This window comes from Zingiber officinale, chromosome 2B (genome assembly GCF_018446385.1).
Source record: "Zingiber officinale cultivar Zhangliang chromosome 2B, Zo_v1.1, whole genome shotgun sequence".
Lineage (NCBI taxonomy): Eukaryota > Viridiplantae > Streptophyta > Magnoliopsida > Zingiberales > Zingiberaceae > Zingiber > Zingiber officinale.
Window position 1 is genome coordinate 106,288,171 of NC_055989.1, and position 19,209 is coordinate 106,307,379.

The 19,209-nt window shown below is 42.7% G+C and overlaps 2 protein-coding genes across 2 annotated transcripts; both read left to right on the forward strand.

The window, feature by feature from the left end:
- Nucleotides 1–2,174: 2,174 nt before the first annotated feature.
- Nucleotides 2,175–5,255, forward strand: LOC122048535. Its single transcript, XM_042610090.1, has one exon. It carries the CDS (start codon nucleotides 2,175–2,177, stop codon nucleotides 5,253–5,255), a length of 3,081 nt encoding a protein of 1,026 aa, XP_042466024.1.
- A 287-nt stretch (nucleotides 5,256–5,542) lies between these two features.
- On the forward strand, nucleotides 5,543–7,078 carry LOC122048536. Its single transcript, XM_042610091.1, has 2 exons — nucleotides 5,543–5,979; nucleotides 6,430–7,078. The coding sequence occupies exons 1-2, from the start codon at nucleotides 5,543–5,545 to the stop codon at nucleotides 7,076–7,078; spliced, it is 1,086 nt and encodes a 361-aa protein (XP_042466025.1).
- Nucleotides 7,079–19,209: the final 12,131 nt, after the last annotated feature.

Consider the following 19,209-nt stretch of genomic DNA (forward strand, 5'->3'; position numbering starts at 1 on the left):
TCTCTGTGATCTTGGATCTGTGATTTGAAGCCATGAATGTGAGGTGGTACTGATTGAGGATCGTTTGTGGCAGTAGCTCGCTGGGGAGGGGCTTGGCCATGACCTCCAGTAGCTGTTCATCATCCAGGACTTATAGGTAAGATATTTTACAGTATGAGACAGTAGATTTGTGGATCTGAGGGTGTATTTCATCCGAATTGTGCATTGACAGTGTGATTTCAATAGTTTGAAGGCTATGTAGGAGCTCTGTTCGTGAATTTTGGCAGGGGGTATTGCTGGGAGGTTTGAGCCGAAGACCTCACCTTCCGGCAGTGAGTGATCAGTGGGGTGTAAGGTAAGGTTTGGGTTTTCCGATACCTAGTTTAATTGAACAGTTATTTTGTACATTGTTGTATTGGGTATTAGTAGTCTAGTGTGGTTGTGTTTGGATAATAAACAGAACTTGGAACCAATTCATCTGTCGTGTACATTAGTACAGTTAATTAGTTGCATATATATATATATAGCTAAAATTGATACGTTGACACAGGACTTGGATCGGGACGAGCGTCGTGACGAGATTGACGTCGGATTCAGCCTACATTTGAGGCGGGTACTTTTACTTATTTCTCTAGTTGTTGTTCTTGGTACATGAGTAGCCCAGATAAAGTAGAGTTTATCTTGACTCCACTCATTTTATTTCTTGTGCTTGATACTTTATCCACTCAATTTTCGAGATGCTCATTTCCGTATCTATACAGTCTTCCGTTGTTATTCTTGATAACTAGCAGATACTATATGTCATGTTTACCTGTTTGACTACTGTTTATTTATGCTTAGTATTGAGCATGCGGATTCATGTAGCATACCTGATTTTTGTATATATGATGACTGTTGCATTATTCGCATCATGTTATTGCATGCATCACCGATAACCTTGGCTCCCTTGTGGTTGAGACGGTCATTGGCCGAAGCCGCACGCTCGGCCACTCATGGGTAGTGGCGGCTAGAGCGTGCCGCTTGTCCTATCGCGTTGCACTCGGTCACTCATGGGTAGTGGCGGCTGGAGTTGTGAGCCGCAGGGACCCTATTGCTATGTAGCTATTTAGCTACTATGCAAACTGTCCGCTCGGTCACTCGAGAGTAGTGGCGGCTGGAGTGTGGTACAGTTGTCATCGATCCGGTCTCTCGACCATACAGGGGTCGTGGTGCAGAGAGGTGGGCGGGGTGACCATCCGTGCATACGTCGTTTCTATTATACCTGCTTCTGCTGCTATATGTCTACTTATGCTGTTCTGATACCACATTTATTTGCTATGTATGCTTGGACACTGTTTGCTTTTACAGTATACCTTACATGTGATCTGGGTGATTATGGATAGTACTCTAGCAGTTTATGTTTTCCTCAGACCTTACACTGTTAGCCTAGGATATGGTATCAGGTATGGAAATATACTTTGTTTACTTAGTAGTATTCTGCTATTTATTTTTCCGAGACTGTATCCTTTTGTATTCCTGTTCTTTACTATACTCATGCGCTGTCTATCCTTTTACCCGCTGAGTTTTATACTCACCACCCGCATTGGTAATTTCACCAGGTAGCTGATAGCGATGCTAGTACGCTTGGAGGGGGATCCCGACTGCCGGTCCCATGTCACTTCTGAGGATGGTTTTACGGTTTTGGTTTTCCTTTTATTGTGAGTCAAACCTTTGAATTTAGCATTGTAATAATTGAGCTGTGGACTTGTTATTTGTATTTGGTTGTTTTGCCGATGAGTCAAGCCGGGCCGGCCCGCGGTGAGTTTTTGTTATCTTATCTTTGTTGATCTTGTTTTCCGCTGTGTTTGACTTTACAGCTGTGTGGGCTGCATATTATCTGCGTGGTTGTGATATATTTGTATATGTATATTCTGTGGTGTTGTATACCGGTTCTATTTGTCACTGCTACAGGGGAGGTGCTGTCCGATTTTCGTCGGACAACCTTACTCTCGGGGCGTGACAATTTATTGGTATCAGAGCTACAGGTTTACGATGTCAGATTCATACGTTTTGGATTTTTCGTGATTTCATTCCTCGAAGTGACATTTCGGGATTTGGGACCAGGCGGCGGCGGAACACCTCCAAGTAATTGGCTGTAAGTTTTATAAGTACGAACTTATACTGTTTGTAGTACTTATTAGTGGTTTACACCAGGTATGAGACGTGGTCGAGCGGTAGCCGGTTCTCGTCGTGGTCCGGGACGACCACGGAAACAACCCATTGAGACTGAGGAACCAGAACCAGTAACTCAGGAGGCAGATTCTTCTAGGGATCCAACAGATGTAGAGACGGTTAGACGGGGACAGACCCATCAGACTCCTAGAGATCAGGGACATCAGCCTCAGGAGATCCCTTCAGTCATACCTTCTGGTAGAAACCAGGAATTTCAGCCTCAGGGGATTCCCTCCGGGATACCATCAGCATTTCCTACTCCTACTACTACTGACTGGATGAGGGATAGAGCGCGTATACCATTGTTGGCAAAGTCCGTCAAGGACAGGGTTACTCTATACCAGGGCGGAGCAGATCCCTGGGCTGCACGTAGCTGGTTGAAGAATTTGGAAAGCACTTTCGGATACATGAGTTGTTCAGATGAAGAGAAAGTGGAATTGGCTGCGTATCATCTCCGGGATCAGGCAGTCACATGGTGGGAGATGCAGAAGACAATCTTTGGGGAACAACGCATCACATGGGCGATGTTCCGGAATGCTTTTGAGCGGCAGTATTTTCCAGCCACATTCTGTTTAGCTCGACGCCAGGAATTCCTGAATCTCAAGCAGGGTGATCGATCGGTGATGGAGTACAACGCTGAATTCTGCAGATTGGCTGAGTTTTGCCCTCATTTGGTGGCGCAGGATTATGACCGGATGCAGCAGTTCACCCAGGGTTTAGCAGCATATATTCGGCTCAGGATGTCAGGATTTCCAGGTAGCTCCTACCGAGAAGTTTTGGATCGTGCACTGTTTATCGAGATGACTCAGCAGCAGGTAAATCAGGAGAAAGGCCACGATAAGCAGTCGTCACAAAAGAGAGGGAACAAAGGTCAGAGTTCACAGGCTACCACGGGAGGTTCTTCTCGGCCGCAGAAGTCAGGGCGGACGTCTGATGGAACATCTCGCCCTCCTCAGCATGATTGGAAGAAAGATAGATCTGGATCCAGATGTTACCAGTGTGGCTCCAAGAGCCATACCAAATTTCATTGCCCCTTGGATCACCCCATTTGTTATTATTGCAAACAACCAGGGCATGAGAGTCGGGATTGTACGTTGAAGGCACAGTTGGAGGCTACTAAGGGTACATCTCAGGGGGGACAACCCTCACAGACACGACCACAGAAAGGATCACAGAAGAGTCAGGGTGCTCCACGTCAGCAGCGACCACCGTCTTCTCAGGGACAGATATATCATGTGCAGGGTCAGGAACCAGCAACTACACAGTATTCTGCCACAGTGTCTTCTCATCAGGCATTTCCAGCACAGCAGGATTTTCATCCGCATCAGCCTTACTCAGCATATCGACAGCAGCCTCAGTCTCAGTATCAGCAGCCGGTTCTCGCACCTACGATGCCAGCACAGACCACTTCGGAGATACCACAGCCGAGCTCAGAGGTGGGTCGTGTTTATGCTGTTACACGGGAGGAGGCACAGCGAGCTGAGGGATCGGTTTTCCGAGGTATTATTTCTGTTTATACATTTACTGCAGATTTATTGATAGATACTGGTAGTTCCCATTCATTCATATCTCGAGTATTTCTGGGTAAAATCGGGAGATTGCCTAGTCGGCGGACACACGGGCTGACAGTATCTCTACCATCTGGCGAGGTACTAAGTATTAGTCTGGAAGTCAAAGGTTGTCCTTTAGACTTCAATGGTCAGACTATTACGGTGGATCTGCAGGTATTAGAGATGGTGGAGTTTGATATTATATTAGGCATGGATTGGTTGGCCATGAACCATGCCACAGTCGATTGCGGAGCTAGAGTAGTCACATTCCGACCTCCCGGTCTATCGTCTTGGGTATTCTTTGGAACCAGAAGTGATAGGATAGCAGTCATATCAGCAATGCAAGCGAGGAGATTGTTGGCACAGGGTTGTCAGGGATATTTGCTGTCCATGGTTAAAGCTGGTTCAGATGTATTACCACAGCTCTCGGATGTTGCTATCGTCCGAGAATTTCCGGATGTGTTCCCTGACGAACTCCCCGGTTTGCCTCCTAAAAGGCAAGTCGAGTTTACGATTGAGTTGGTTCCGGGAACCGCACCGGTATCCAGGACCCCTTATCGCATGGCACCAAAGGAGTTAGAGGAGCTAAAGGTTCAATTACAGGAGCTGTTGGACAGAGGATTTATCCGTCCTAGTGTTTCTCCGTGGGGAGCACCAGTACTCTTCGTTAAGAAGAAAGACGGATCACTGAGACTTTGTATTGATTACCGACAGTTGAATGCGGTTACTATCAAGAACAAATATCCACTGCCACGTATAGAAGATTTATTTGATCAGCTGAAGGATACCTGTGTATATTCAAAGATTGATTTGCGCTCAGGCTATCATCAGCTCAGGGTTGGAGATGCAGATATTCCGAAGACAGCATTTCGCACTCGTTATGGTCATTACGAGTTCTTGGAAATGCCATTTGGGCTTACCAATGCCCCAGCAGTGTTTATGGATCTGATGAACAGAGTGTTCCTTGAGTACTTAGATCAGTTCGTCATTGTGTTCATCGACGATATTCTGATATATTCCCGATCTGAGGAGGAGCACATGCGACATCTTCGCATAGTTTTGGAGACGCTTCGGCGAGAACACCTCTATGCGAAGTTTAGTAAATGCGCCTTTTGGCTACCTTCGGTGGGTTTTCTTGGACATGTTGTCTCCAGCAGAGGTATATCTGTTGATCCACAGAAGATTGAGGCCATCACCGGTTGGGAGCAGCCGAAGACCGTACAGGAGATTCGTAGCTTTTTGGGATTAGCTGGGTATTATCGGAGATTTGTTGAGGGCTTTTCCAGCATAGCCTTACCATTGACACGATTGACCCGGAAGGGAGAGAAGTTTAGCTGGACAGAATCTTGTGAGCAGAGCTTCCAGGAGCTCAAACGGAGGCCAGTTACGGCACCAGTGTTAGTACTTCCTTCCGCATGGATGGATTTGTACTTTTCACGGATGCATCATATCGGGGACTGGGTGCCGTACTTATGCAGCGCGATCGTGTGGTGTCATATGCCTCACGTCAGCTGAAAGATCATGAGAGGAATTATCCAGTTCATGATTTGGAGTTGGCAGCTATCATCTTCGCACTGAAGATTTGGCGACATCATTTATATGGAATCACTTTTGAGATTTATACAGATCATAAAAGTCTCAAATATCTGTTCACCCAGAAGGAACTGAATTTGCGACAGAGAAGATGGATGGAATTCTTGAAAGACTATGACTGCACAATTAACTATCACCCGGGGAAAGCCAACGTGGTGGCTGATGCTTTGAGCAGGAAATCCCGTGAAATTTTGGCATGCCACCGAGTGATGGTTACAGAGTTGATGCAGAGTTTCTCTGAGTTGGGGTTGATGGAGCAAGCACAGACAGAGCGAGGCTTGCTAGTCACCATGGTTGCTCAGTCACCTATAGTGGAGCGTATCAAAGAGGCTCAGGCTACAGATCAGCATCTGCAGTTTTTACGTAGCAGAGTTACCTCAGAACAGCAGACAGAGTTTACCTGTGATGATAGTGGAATTCTGTATTTTCGCGGCAGATTATGTGTCCCTGAGTCACATCCTGTTCAGGAGGACTTATTACAGGAAGCACATCGATCTAGATTTGCGATTCACCCGGGGAGTACTCGCATGTACAGGGATCTGAAACGATCATACTGGTGGAATGGTATGAAGAAGGATATTGCGACATTTGTGGCACAGTGTTTAGTTTGTCAGCAGATTAAGGCAGAGCATCAGAGACCCGCTGGGTTACTGCAGAAGATAGAAATACCAGAATGGAAATGGGAGCATATCACGATGGATTTTGTGGTAGGACTACCTCGGACCCGGAAGGGTCATGATGCGATTTGGGTAATCGTTGATCGGTTAACCAAATCTGCACACTTCTTACCGATCCGTCGGACGGATTCGCTGGATCGTTTGGCAGAGTTGTACTGCAGAGAGATCACCAGATTGCATGGTATACCTCTGAGTATTATATCAGATAGAGATCCACGATTTACCTCTCGATTTTGGCGGAGTCTCCAGCAGGCCATGGGTACGGAACTCCGTTTTAGTACCGCATTTCACCCTCAGACGGATGGGCAGTCGGAGCGGACTATTCAGACATTGGAGGATCTATTGAGATCTTGTGTCATGGACTTCGGCGGTAGCTGGGAGGATCACTTGCACTTGGTGGAGTTTGCATACAATAACAGTTACCACTCAGCGATTCAGATGGCACCATTCGAGGCATTATATGGCAGAGCATGTAGATCTCCTACTTTATGGGACGAGGTTGGAGAATCGTCAGTCTTGGGGCCCCAGCGTATTCAGCGAGATGCAGAGTTGGTTGGCACCATCAGACGCAGAATGTCAGAAGCTCAGGACCGACAGAAAAGCTATGCAGATCGGAGACGGAGACCTTTGGAGTTCTCTGTGGGTGATCATGTGTTCCTGCGAGTGTCTCCTACTAAGGGAGTTAGGAGATTTGGATTGAAAGGGAAGTTAGCTCCTCGTTATATCGGACCCTTTCAGATACTTGAGAGGATCGGTGAGGTAGCATATCGACTGGCGCTGCCTCCTTCACTTGCCGGGGTGCATGATGTATTTCACGTGTCTATGTTGAGGAAATATGTGCCACACCCTACACATATTTTGACAGATGTCTCGATCACCCTTCAGCCAGATGTAACGTATGAGGAGGTTCCAGTGCGGATATTAGATCGCAAGGAACGTCAGCTGCGAAACAAGACAATCCGATTGGTCAAGGTTGGTTGGGGGCATCATTCAGATGACGAAGCAACCTGGGAGCTGGAGGATGAGATCCGAGCGCAGTACCCACAGTTGTTTGATGAAGGTATGTAAGTTATTTCATATGATGATTGACTTCGTATGTCGTTTGTCGTTTATTTCATTTACGTCATAAATTTGGGGACCAAATTCTTATAAGAGGGGGAGAATGTGAGATACGGCAAAATAAAATAACCTATAATGATTTAGCAGAATTTTTGGACATTTTTTTAGATTTATTTGGAGGATTTATGACATTGTTTAAAGGGATAATGAAAATCACCCTTTGAGGGGCTGGTTAGGGAGTTAATTAGGTGGAGAAATTAAACCCTACCTATATAAATAGGAAGCTACAGTGCCCGAGCCCTAAAGGCTACCTCGTTCCCTTCTCATTCTCTCCGTGTCCACTCTGCCGATAACCCTCGATTTCCTCTCGAGCTCACCTTATCCGCCGACGGGAATCAGCACCGACGCACCTCCCCGGTCGATCGCCGGCGCTTTGTCGCAGATCGAGCCTCCGAGCTTCTCAACCCCTTAACAGAGGTCGCGACGGCGGAGCGTTCTTCAGAGAGCCGTAGCGCGCGAGGGATCTCCGGCCGGAAGGAATTGATCTGAGCTCCGGAGTTGCTGAGGAAGAACCGCCGATCCCTAGGGCCGATCTTGGTGAGAAGTACTCTATACGGTGGATTTGACTTCCCGAGCCTTAGGGCCGAGCCAAATTCGTCGGGAACTCTGTGCCGCTTGAGGTATGTACTGTCGTGGAGGTAAATTGAGGTGAGGATGGTTTAGATTAGGGTTTCTTAGCTATGAAGACTTGTGATTTGATGCCAGGTTGGGAGGATTGTATGGATTGAGGTATTGATGTGGCAGTGGCTGCTGGGAAGGGCTCGATCGCAATTTCAGTAGCTGTTTTTCACTCGGGAAACATCAGGTAAGGTCTGCACCACTCCAGGAGTTCGATTTGTAGATCTAGGTGATGAATTCGGTGAGAATTGGGGGTTGATTAATGTAGGGTCTCTGTGATCTTGGATCTGTGATTTGAAGCCATGAATGTGAGGTGGTACTGATTGAGGATCGTTTGTGGCAGTAGCTCGCTGGGGAGGGGCTTGGCCATGACCTCCAGTAGCTGTTCATCATCCAGGACTTATAGGTAAGATATTTTACAGTATGAGACAGTAGATTTGTGGATCTGAGGGTGTATTTCATCCGAATTGTGCATTGACAGTGTGATTTCAATAGTTTGAAGGCTATGTAGGAGCTCTGTTCGTGAATTTTGGCAGGGGGTATTGCTGGGAGGTTTGAGCCGAAGACCTCACCTTCCGGTAGTGAGTGATCAGTGGGGTGTAAGGTAAGGTTTGGGTTTTCCGATACCTAGTTTAATTGAACAGTTATTTTGTACATTGTTGTATTGGGTATTAGTAGTCTAGTGTGGTTGTGTTTGGATAATAAACAGAACTTGGAACCAATTCATCTGTCGTGTACATTAGTACAGTTAATTAGTTGCATATATATATATATATAGCTAAAATTGATACGTTGACACAGGACTTGGATCGGGACGAGCGTCGTGACGAGATTGACGTCGGATTCAGCCTACATTTGAGGCGGGTACTTTTACTTATTTCTCTAGTTGTTGTTCTTGGTACATGAGTAGCCCAGATAAAGTAGAGTTTATCTTGACTCCACTCATTTTATTTCTTGTGCTTGATACTTTATCCACTCAATCTTCGAGATGCTCATTTCCGTATCTATACAGTCTTCCGTTGTTATTCTTGATAACTAGCAGATACTATATGTCATGTTTACCTGTTTGACTACTGTTTATTTATGCTTAGTATTGAGCATGCGGATTCATGTAGCATACCTGATTTTTGTATATATGATGACTGTTGCATTATTCGCATCATGTCATGCATGCATCGCCGATGACCTTGGCTCCCTTGTGGTTGAGACGGTCATTAGCCAAAGCCGCACGCTCGGCCACTCATGGGTAGTGGCGGCTGGAGCGTGCTGCATGTCCTGTCGCGCTGCACTCGGTCACTCATGGGTAGTGGCGGCTGGAGTTGTGAGCCGCAGGGACCCTATTGCTATGTAGCTATTTAGCTACTATGCAAACTGTCCGCTCGGTCACTCGAGAGTAGTGGCGGCTGGAGTGTGGTACAGTTGTCATCGATCCGGTCTCTCGACCATACAGGGGTCGTGGTGCAGAGAGGTGGGCGGGGTGACCATCCGTGCATACGTCGTTTCTATTATACCTGCTTCTGCTGCTATATGTCTACTTATGCTGTTCTGATACCACATTTATTTGCTATGTATGCTTGGACACTGTTTGCTTTTACAGTATACCTTACATGTGATCTGGGTGATTATGGATAGTACTCTAGCAGTTTATGTTTTCCTCAGACCTTACACTGTTAGCCTAGGATATGGTATCAGGTATGGAAATATACTTTGTTTACTTAGTAGTATTCTGCTATTTATCTTTCCGAGACTGTATCCTTTTGTATTCCTGTTCTTTACTATACTCATGCACTGTCTATCCTTTTACCCGCTGAGTTTTATACTCACCACCCGCATTGGTAATTTCACCAGGTAGCTGATAGTGATGCTAGTACGCTTGGAGGGGGATCCCGACTGCCGGTCCCATGTCACTTCTGAGGATGGTTTTACGGTTTTGGTTTTCCTTTTATTGTGAGTCAAACCTTTGAATTTAGCATTGTAATAATTGAGCTGTGGACTTGTTATTTGTATTTGGTTGTTTTGCCGATGAGTCAAGCCGGGCCGGCCCGCGGTGAGTTTTTGTTATCTTATCTTTGTTGATCTTGTTTTCCGCTGTGTTTGACTTTACAGCTGTGTGGGCTGCATATTATCTGCGTGGTTGTGATATATTTGTATATGTATATTCTGTGGTGTTGTATACCGGTTCTATTTGTCACTGCTACAGGGGAGGTGCTGTCCGATTTTCGTCGGACAACCTTACTCTCGGGGCGTGACAAGGTGACCTCAACGATGTGAATGGCTCTCGGAAAACCTTCTCAATCGGTCGCCGGAGTAGCCCTAGCTCTTGTTGCGGATTTCGCCTGAGAGAAGAAAACCGCCACGTCGGGAACGAGAGAGAAGAGGAAGAGAGGGATTTAGGGTTCGGCCAAAAACCAATATCAACTTATCTCTCTTATAGCCTAGCGTTTCTGTTATGGTTTAAGACCTAGTCATTGTAAATTTGTTTATGAAACATCTGCAGCACACTTGGTTAGCCAGATTTTAACCAAATCAGAGATCTCGGCTTCGATTCCTCGGCCGCGCACTTTTATTTCCAATTTATTTTACTGTTCCTAACTACTACTTAAATATATATCGCTCCATATATGATTAACAAAACATTTGTAGACCAGATGGTTGGGCTGAGTTCGTTAAGACTCGGGTTCGGGTATGTGATCTTGGGTTCAAAACCCGGCTTCAACATATATTATTATTATTATTCTTTTTACTTCTTCCTCTTGGTAAAAATACCAAACGAACTCCAAAAATTGTGTAAAAATACTCTAAAAATTCCTAAAAATCTCTAGAATTTTTCTATAGCATTTCATAATATCTTTGAATTATTTTTGGAGCTCAAAATGAGGAAATTTGGGTTGTTACAAAAGAGCCGAGGATCGCCGGAGCACTGGACACAGAAGAACCTGTTGGGGCAATTTCCCTAGGTCATGTTTGACCAGTTTGACTAAGCTTGAGTTGAGTCAAGTTTGAGTCGGGAATTGAGTTTTGATGTTTGACAATGTATGGAGATTGCTGGAGAAATCGTCCGATTGTGGAGATGGTCAAGGGATTGACCAGGTTGATGAAAAGATAAGTCAAGTGGGTCAGTGTTGACCAGAGACTTGACCGGGTAAGTCCTAACTGGAGTTTAGGCAATGGGAAAGTCCTAACTGAAGCTTAGGCATCTGGGAAAGTCCTAACTGGAGGTTAGGCAAGAGTGAAAATCCAAGTAGGTCAGTGTTGACTAGACTTGGTGGTGAAAGTCCTGATAAGTGAGATCAGGCAATTAGAAAGTCCTAGTATAGCTAGGCAAAAGGAAAGTCCTGGTGAGGAGTCAGGAAACTAGAAAGACCAAGTGTGATCCTGGCAAAAGGAAAGTCCTGGTAAGGAGCCAGGCAATTGGAAAGTCCAAGTGTGATCTTGGCAAATGGAAAGTCCTGGTGAGGAGCTAGGCAATTGGAAAGTCCAAGTGTGATCTTGGCAAAGGTTGTAAGTCCAAGCATGTGGTCTTGGCAAGGTAAGTCCTAGTGTGACTTGGCGAGGAGAACCCGACAACTAGGATGAGGCCAATGGAAGCTCCAGAAGGCAAGGCGTGAAGGATGGGGAGATATCCGAGGGACGCGAGACTGATGGAGGAGGATAGAAGGCTAGTTCGAGGTGGATTAGGAGTAGCCAAATGCTAGGCGTAGAAACCCAATAGGTCACGGTTGACCGAGAGTTGGGTTTTGGAAGCTGGACTTAAGTTTGAGTCAAGTCCAGGGTGTTCAATCGATCGGGTGATCGATTGAACATGCTCCAATCGATCAGCCGATCGATTGGAGTGTGCTGCGATTGTTGAAATGGTTCAATCGATCGGTCGATCGATTGGGGTCAGGAAATTGTGACCACAGAAGCTCTGCCAATCGATCGGCGATCGATTGGGAGCTGCCAATCGATCGGGCGATCGATTGGGAGCTGCCAATCGATCGGTCGATTGATTGGGCAGCAGAAGCTCTCGCGCGGACGCAGGAGCACAGAAAGGTTCTGAAGCGATCGACCAATCGATTCAGGCAGTCCCAATCGATTGGTCGATCGATTGGGAAGTGACCGTTGCACAGGTTGCAGGCGATGGACGGCTGGGATTGCTGGGTGCTGACGTGGCAATCGATTGAGGTTGATTTGGATCGATTGGGAGCACTATATATAGCCTGGGCGGAGTGTTTTCTTCGCCAGTTCTTTGCGAGCTTCATCTGCTATTTTTCGTGCGATCTTCACCGAGCATCTTCCGATCTTCACCGCCAGTTCTTGAAGTGTCTTGGGGTGCATCTCCAAGGTTCAAGAGGCAACCTACATCAGCATGATCAAGCAAGGAGAGGTTTTATTTTATACCCTTGTGTATTTTCTTCTTGTTTGAGTGACTCTTGTTGTGAGGTGTTTGTGTAAGGCTTCTCCGCCTTCGGCTGCGACTGAGAATGAGTGTTTCATAGTGGAGGTGTGTGCTCGGTGTGTGGATCCTTGGATTAGTCACCTCTTCTTGAGGTGGATATCAAGTAAATCCTTGAGTTAGCGTTGGTTGTGTTTGTATTAGTATTCCGCTACACATTATCAAGACGAAGCTGTTGGTTGCTACTCGGAAAACCTAGAGGTTCCACTGTACAAAATTTTTATACAAAAGTCTGAACCTTTTCCTAGCTACCATGTGTTCTTTTAAATTAAATTTTGGATCGCCTGCGGAACTTAACACGTTTGATCCAAAACTTAATCTATTTGTTCTTTTAGGTTTTGACTTGGATCTCCTGCGGAACTTAACACGTTCGACCCAAGTCACCTTAAGTTATTAATTCCATTAAATATTAATTTCCATAATTGGTTCCCAGTACTGACGTGGCGAGGTACATGACCTTCTTGGATATGGGAGCAACCACCACCGACTAGACAAAACCTCTTATAGAAAGCTAATATTTAATTTCCTAAAATAACTTTAGGTTAACCGAAAAGAACAATCAAATCACAAGGAAAAATAAAACAAAAGAACACAACATCAAAAAACATATTCGAAATACTAGAATCGTAAGCCTCTTGTATTTGGTATTATTTCCATAAATAACTAGTATGATGCGGAAAGAAAAATTACTAGTTATACATTTTAGAAAGACCTCTTGATCTTCTACCGTATTCCTCTTCTAACCTCGGACGTTGTGTGGGAAACGATCTTCCGAGATGAGAAACCACCAACCACCTTCTTCTCCTCCTAGCTAGGTTCGGCCAATCAATAAGGAAGCTTCACCAAGGAAGAAGATCAAAACACCAACCAACCTCCAAGAGATGCTAGCTTTCTCTCCTTCTTCTTCTTCTTCTCCAAGTAGTATCCGGCCACCACAAGAACTCCAAGAGGGATGAAGTATTCGGCCACCACAAGAGGAAGAGAGGGAGAGGATGATGGCCGGCCACAACACCAAGGAAAAGAGGGAGAGAAAATAATAGAGGTTCTCCCATGAAGGCACCCTCACCTCTTCTTTTATATTCCTTAGCCTTGGCAAATTAGAAAATTTATTTATAATAAAATTTTCTTAATTTTCCTTGACAACAATTAATTAAGAAAAGTTAAATAAATTTTCCTAATTAATTGTATGTGGCCGGCCACCTCATGTAGAGCAAATAGGATAATTTTAATCAACAATTAAAACTTCCTTATTTGTCTTTGGAAATTTTTAAAAAATAAAATTTCCTTTTAAAATCTCTTCATGGTTGATAAAAAGAAATTTCCATAATTTTAATTTTACAACATGTGAATAATTTTTAAAGAGAAAATAAAATATCTCACCAATCTACAAATAAGGAAAGAGATCTAATCTCTTTCTTTAATCTTTTGTATATCTTTTACAAGAGAGATATTTTAATTTTAATTCTCTTTAATAAATTATACCTTCCACATAATAAAAATTAAAATTAAAATTCTTTTTTAAATAAATATGGCCGGCCCCTCTAGCTTGGGTTCAAGCTAGGGTCGGCCACCCAAATTCATGCTTAGGCCGGCCCTAGCTTGGTTCCCAAGCTAGCTTGGCCGGCCCCCTTTAGGTGGGTATAGTGTAATGCCCGAAAATTCTCAAACTTGCATTAGAATTATTCTATGATTTTTCTGAAATTTTTAGATATTTTTCCGGAATTTTCCGAGTAGCGGATGTGGCAAAAATAATTAGAAAACGAAAACGACCTAAGCGGGGATTGAACCTGAGACCTATGGCTTAGGGATAATACTAGTAACCAGTTGAACCCAGCAGGGTCGTGCTGAAAGAGAAGGGAAATATTTATATTTATATTTGAGTTGGGCCTAGTTACCCACTTAATATAAATTAAAAACTTAAGTTGGTTTGGGTTATTTTATATTGTTTCGGCAACCTTCCTCTCCTCACCCTAGCTCACGCCGACCCCCTCTCCTCCTTCCTTCTCTCGACGCCAACACCCAAGCAAGCCTAGGGTTTCATCCCTAGGGCCATAGGAGTGCCTTCCGGTGACATCTCGGGCACAAGGACGTTCCCCTCCGCGAGTAGAGCACGTGGACGCGAGCGAATCGTCGAGAAATCGTCTCCACCGGAATTTTTAGCGATTAGATTTGTAAGGAATCTAGCATACGAGGTAAGAGACCCCTCACCTGCAGTATAATAGCTTCCGTTTGAATTTTTATGCTTTAGTTATGATGTATGCAGATTTTTATCGATATCTAGGGTGTATTTAACTCTCTTCGAAGATTAGGGATTTAGTTGAGCACCTCTAGATGGGCCGGGCACGTTTTCCCTCTTCAGATAGGAGGTTAGACGTTGTCGGGTGCCTAGAGGTGGTCACCCTAATAGGGAGAAGAGTTAGGACATCCTAGGTGCTCGATTAAAGGTCTAGCTCAGTAATAGACAGTTTAATTAACTTATTAAATGCACTAGAAGCATTTCAAACAGCAAATTAGTTTTATTTCAACTTATGTAGGACTACAGTCCAATGGGTGGGCTCCCACAGTCGCCTCTAGGTTCAGACAACCTAGTTCTAGGTTCAGATAACCTAGATTCAGCTAATTAGCATTTCAGTATTTTACTTTCAGCAGCGGCACTGTACTGGATTAGATATCCACTGGGCTGGACTCCCATAGTCGTCCCTAGGTTTAGCTAACCTAGTAAACCCTACTAGATTCGGAACTTGCAATCCCGGGTCTAGTTAGGGATGCGCGCACAGCAAGTACAGTTGCCAGGGCCCTACAGCAGCATGTTTAGTATTTTTATCTACTATATATATAATAGTTTTCCAAATCAGTTTTGAAACATAATGGAATTCAGTATTAGCTCAGCTTCAGCTTAGCTCACCTTTGTATCAGCTCAGCTTATTTCAGTTGTTAAATATGATAGCTTCATATACAGTTCTAGACATGTTATGATCAGTTTTATTTTATGTTCAGCTTATATTATGCCATGCTTTGTATGATACCATGCCATGCCATGCTTGCATATTCAGTATGTTTTTCAAACAGCATGATTTAAAAGCATATTTGCATCGTATGCATGATTTAGTGAGGTAGATGGTTTCTTACTAAGCTTTAAGCTTACAGATACTATTTTTCCTTATACTGCAGATAAAGGTAAAGGAAAGATGGACTAGCAGAGGGAGCTGGAGGACAATGCAAAGGATGGTGTGTGTGGCAGGAACTGGAATCAAAAGATCCTCTAGGGATGTAGCACCTACTATAGCATTATACAGTTCATTAGTTTTAACTTTCGTGTTTTTATGCACTTTTAACCGTTAGAATGTTTAACTCATGGAAGATTGGTTTAAGTTGTTAGTAATTATGTTAGAATACTAGTTTTATGTCATTAGAATGTTCCGCATGTAGTGTATAACTCATATGTGAAATTTCGGCACGCCCAAGTGCTGAAATCAGACCTTTGGCACGAAATCAGAAACTCGAATCGATCAGCTGATCGATTCGAGGGTTTCTGATCGATCGAAGGATCGATTGGGGAGTTCGTACCGCGAACAGTAGGCTTCTGGATCGATCAGCCGATCGATCCAGTAATTTCTGTCGCGAACAGAGAGCTCTGGGATCGATCAAAAATCGATTGACCAGCCTGGATCGATCAGCCGATCGATCCAAATTATTGCCCCGAGCACAGTAGCGTGCTGGATCGATCACTGGATCGATCCAACCCATGCTCCGCGTGCAGTAGCCGGCTGGATCGATCGATCACTGGATCGATCCGACGTTCCAATCGATCAATGGATCGATTGGGAGGTCTGTTATCAGCGGGAAAATGTCTAAGTTCAGTTCCTTGACCATGGGAAAGGTAAAACAAGTCATGAATATTTAGGTTACCTACCTCAGCACTTGTAGAACCAAGAAATGATGATAGTTTAGCAAAAATTTCAATTAGTACAGCTTCCGCATCTAGATTTAGTAATGGTCTTGGAATAGTTAGCACAGCATAACTGTAGCGATCGGCCTCACAGCCTAGTTAGTAGAAGGCGGGTCGTTACATATAGAAAGTGGGTATAGGTGGATATAGTACTCTATAAATATGAGGCTACGATAGGGACCGAGAGGAGGAATTGGTTTTGGTCTCCCGATAAAATTAAGCATCCCATGTTCGCCCCCGAACACACAACTTAATTTTATCAATAATAATTCATTCCACTAGAGAACTATTATTGAACTACCGCACCAATCCCAAATTACATTTTTGGGCTCCTTCTTATTATGAGTGGGTTAGTCTCCCTGTGTTTAAGATATCGAATGTCCACTAATTAAGTGAGTTACTGACAACTCATTTAATTAATATCTTAGTCCAAGAATAGTACCACTCAACCTTATCATCATGTCGGACTAAGTCCACCTGCAGAGTTTAACATGACAATCCTTATGAGCTCCTCTTGAGGACATTATCAACCTAGTATCTCTAGGACACAGTTTCCTTCTATAATCAACAACACACACTATAAGTGATACCATTTCCCAATTTATCGGGCTTATTGATTCATCGAACTAAATCTCACCCATTGATAAATTAAAGAAATAAATATCAAATATATGTGCTTGTTATTATATTAGGATTAAGAGCACACACTTCCATAATAACTGAGGTCTTTGTTCCTTTATAAAGTCAGTATAAAAGAAACGACCTCAAATGGTCCTACTCAATACACTCTAAGTGTACTAGTGTAATTATACAGTCAAGATAAACTGATACCTAATTACACTACGACCTTCTAATGATTTGTTCCTTTCCATTTTGGTCGTGAGTTACTGTTTATAATTTATAAGGTACTGATAACATTATCTTTTGCATGTGACACCACATGCTATGTTATCTACAATATAAATTAATTGAACAACTACAAACAAATGTAGATAATTTGACCAAATGTGATTCTTTATTCAAAACAAATGTTTACAAAAGCTTAGGCTTTCAGTATACACTCCAACACTTCCATACTAATGACTAGCCATATCTCAATATAGATTCTCATTCCCTCCACATGCTGATCGAAAGCTTTCGCCGGAAGGGCCTTAGTGAAAGGATCTGCCAGGTTATCCACTGATGCAATCTTGGCGATGACAACTTCTCCTCGCTTCACGATATCTCGTATCAGGTGGTACTTGCGCTCTATATGTTTACTTGCCTTATGAGCTCGTGGTTCCTTCGAGTTTGCAACTGCACCGCTATTATCACAATAAATTGTGATGATTTTGGGCAAACCAGGAATCACATCTAAGTCCATTAGAAAGTTCCTGAGCCATACTGCTTCTTTAGCTGCCTCAGAGGCTGCTACATACTCAGCTTCCATGGTTGAGTCCGAAACGCATTTCTGCTTAACACTCCTCCATGAAATGACTCCACCTCCTAAAGTAAACACATAGCCTGATGTAGACTTAGGGTGCGTTTGGTTCAAGTCATCATGTATAACCTTGGTTATGTGATTACCTGGTAATGCAACAAAAACTTGTTTGTTTGAAGGTTTTAATGAATACCCTAGTTTAATATTTTACCGTATTACCCTCAGTTACAAAACCAACTATACATAATAATATTATTATTATTATTATTATTATTTATTATTATTATTATTATTATTATTATTATTATTTTTATTGTTTTTTTACTTTTCTTTTTCCGGTATATTTTTTTACTTTTTTATGTGTTTTTTTATTTTTTAATATTTTTATATTTTTATATTATTTATATTTATATTTTTTTATTTTTTTACATTTTTTAAATTTTAATTTTAATTTATTTATTTTATTTTTATTTTTAAATTTTTTAAAATTTTTTTTAAAATTTTTAAAATTTTTAAAAAATTTTTAAAATTTTTAATTTTTTTTAACATTTTTAAAATTTTTATTTTTTATTTTTAAAATTTTTTTTTTTAAATTATTTATTTTTAAAAAAATTAAAATTTTAAATTTTTTAAAACATTTTTTTATTTTTTTACATTTTTTAATATTTTTTTTACATTTTTTCTCTTTTTTTCATGTTTTTTCTTATCGGAGGGTATTTTTGGTAAAAAAAATTCGTTAACCCCGAAATTTTTCCGATTCCGGGCTGCATGACCCTTTTGCTGACGTGTCGGGCATGGAACATTACTTGGGAATCATCGAATAACTAAACCAAATAAGATTTTTGTTGATAACCTTGGATGGATAACCAAGGTTATCAAGAATAACCCCGAACCAAACGCACCCTTACTGTTGTCCCTATCTGATTGGAAATCTGAATCCGTGTAACCCACAGGGAGCAAATCATCTGCTTGATAAACTAGCATATAATCTCTAGTCCTTCTCAGGTACTTTAATATATGCTTTACCGCAGTCCAATGTCCTTGTCTAGGGTTACTCTGATATCTGCTAACCATGCCCACGGCAAAACAGATATCAGGTCTCGTACATAGCATTGCATACATTAGGCTTCCTACAGTAGAAGCATAAGGAACTGCTTTCATGTCCTCTATCTCTTTTGATGTCTTCGGAGACATCTCTTTAGATAGAGCTATTCCATGCCTAAAAGGTAAGAAACCTTTCTTGGAATTTTGCATGCTAAAATGAGCAAGGATTGTATCTATATATGAAGCTTGGGACAGACACAACATTCTTTTCTTACGATCCCTTATAACTTTGATCCCAAGAATGTGTGCACAATCTCCTAAGTCCTTCATATCAAATTGTTTGGACAACCATACCCTTACGTCTGATAATACCTTGACATTGTTGCCAATTAACAAAATATCATCTACGTATAGTACAAGAAATACCACCACGTTTCCGTTACACTTCTTGTATACACAAGACTCATCCGGACACTGAATAAATCCATATGACTGGATTACTTCATTAAACCGGATGTTCCAAGATCTTGAAGCTTGCTTCAGTCCATAAATGGACCGATTGAGCTTGCATACTAGATGCTCTTTGCCTTTTTCAACGAACCCTTCTGGTTGCT

Excerpts from the sequence above, each read along its gene's own strand:
- LOC122048535 (XM_042610090.1), top strand. The coding sequence starts at position 2,175 with ATGAGACGTGGTCGAGCGGTAGCCGGTTCTCGTCGTGGTCCGGGACGA.
- LOC122048536 (XM_042610091.1), top strand. The coding sequence starts at position 5,543 with ATGGTTACAGAGTTGATGCAGAGTTTCTCTGAGTTGGGGTTGATGGAG. Across the intron at positions 5,980-6,429 it reads GAGCATCAGAGACCCGCTGG|TTACCACTCAGCGATTCAGA; the intron begins GTTACTGCAGAA and ends ATACAATAACAG.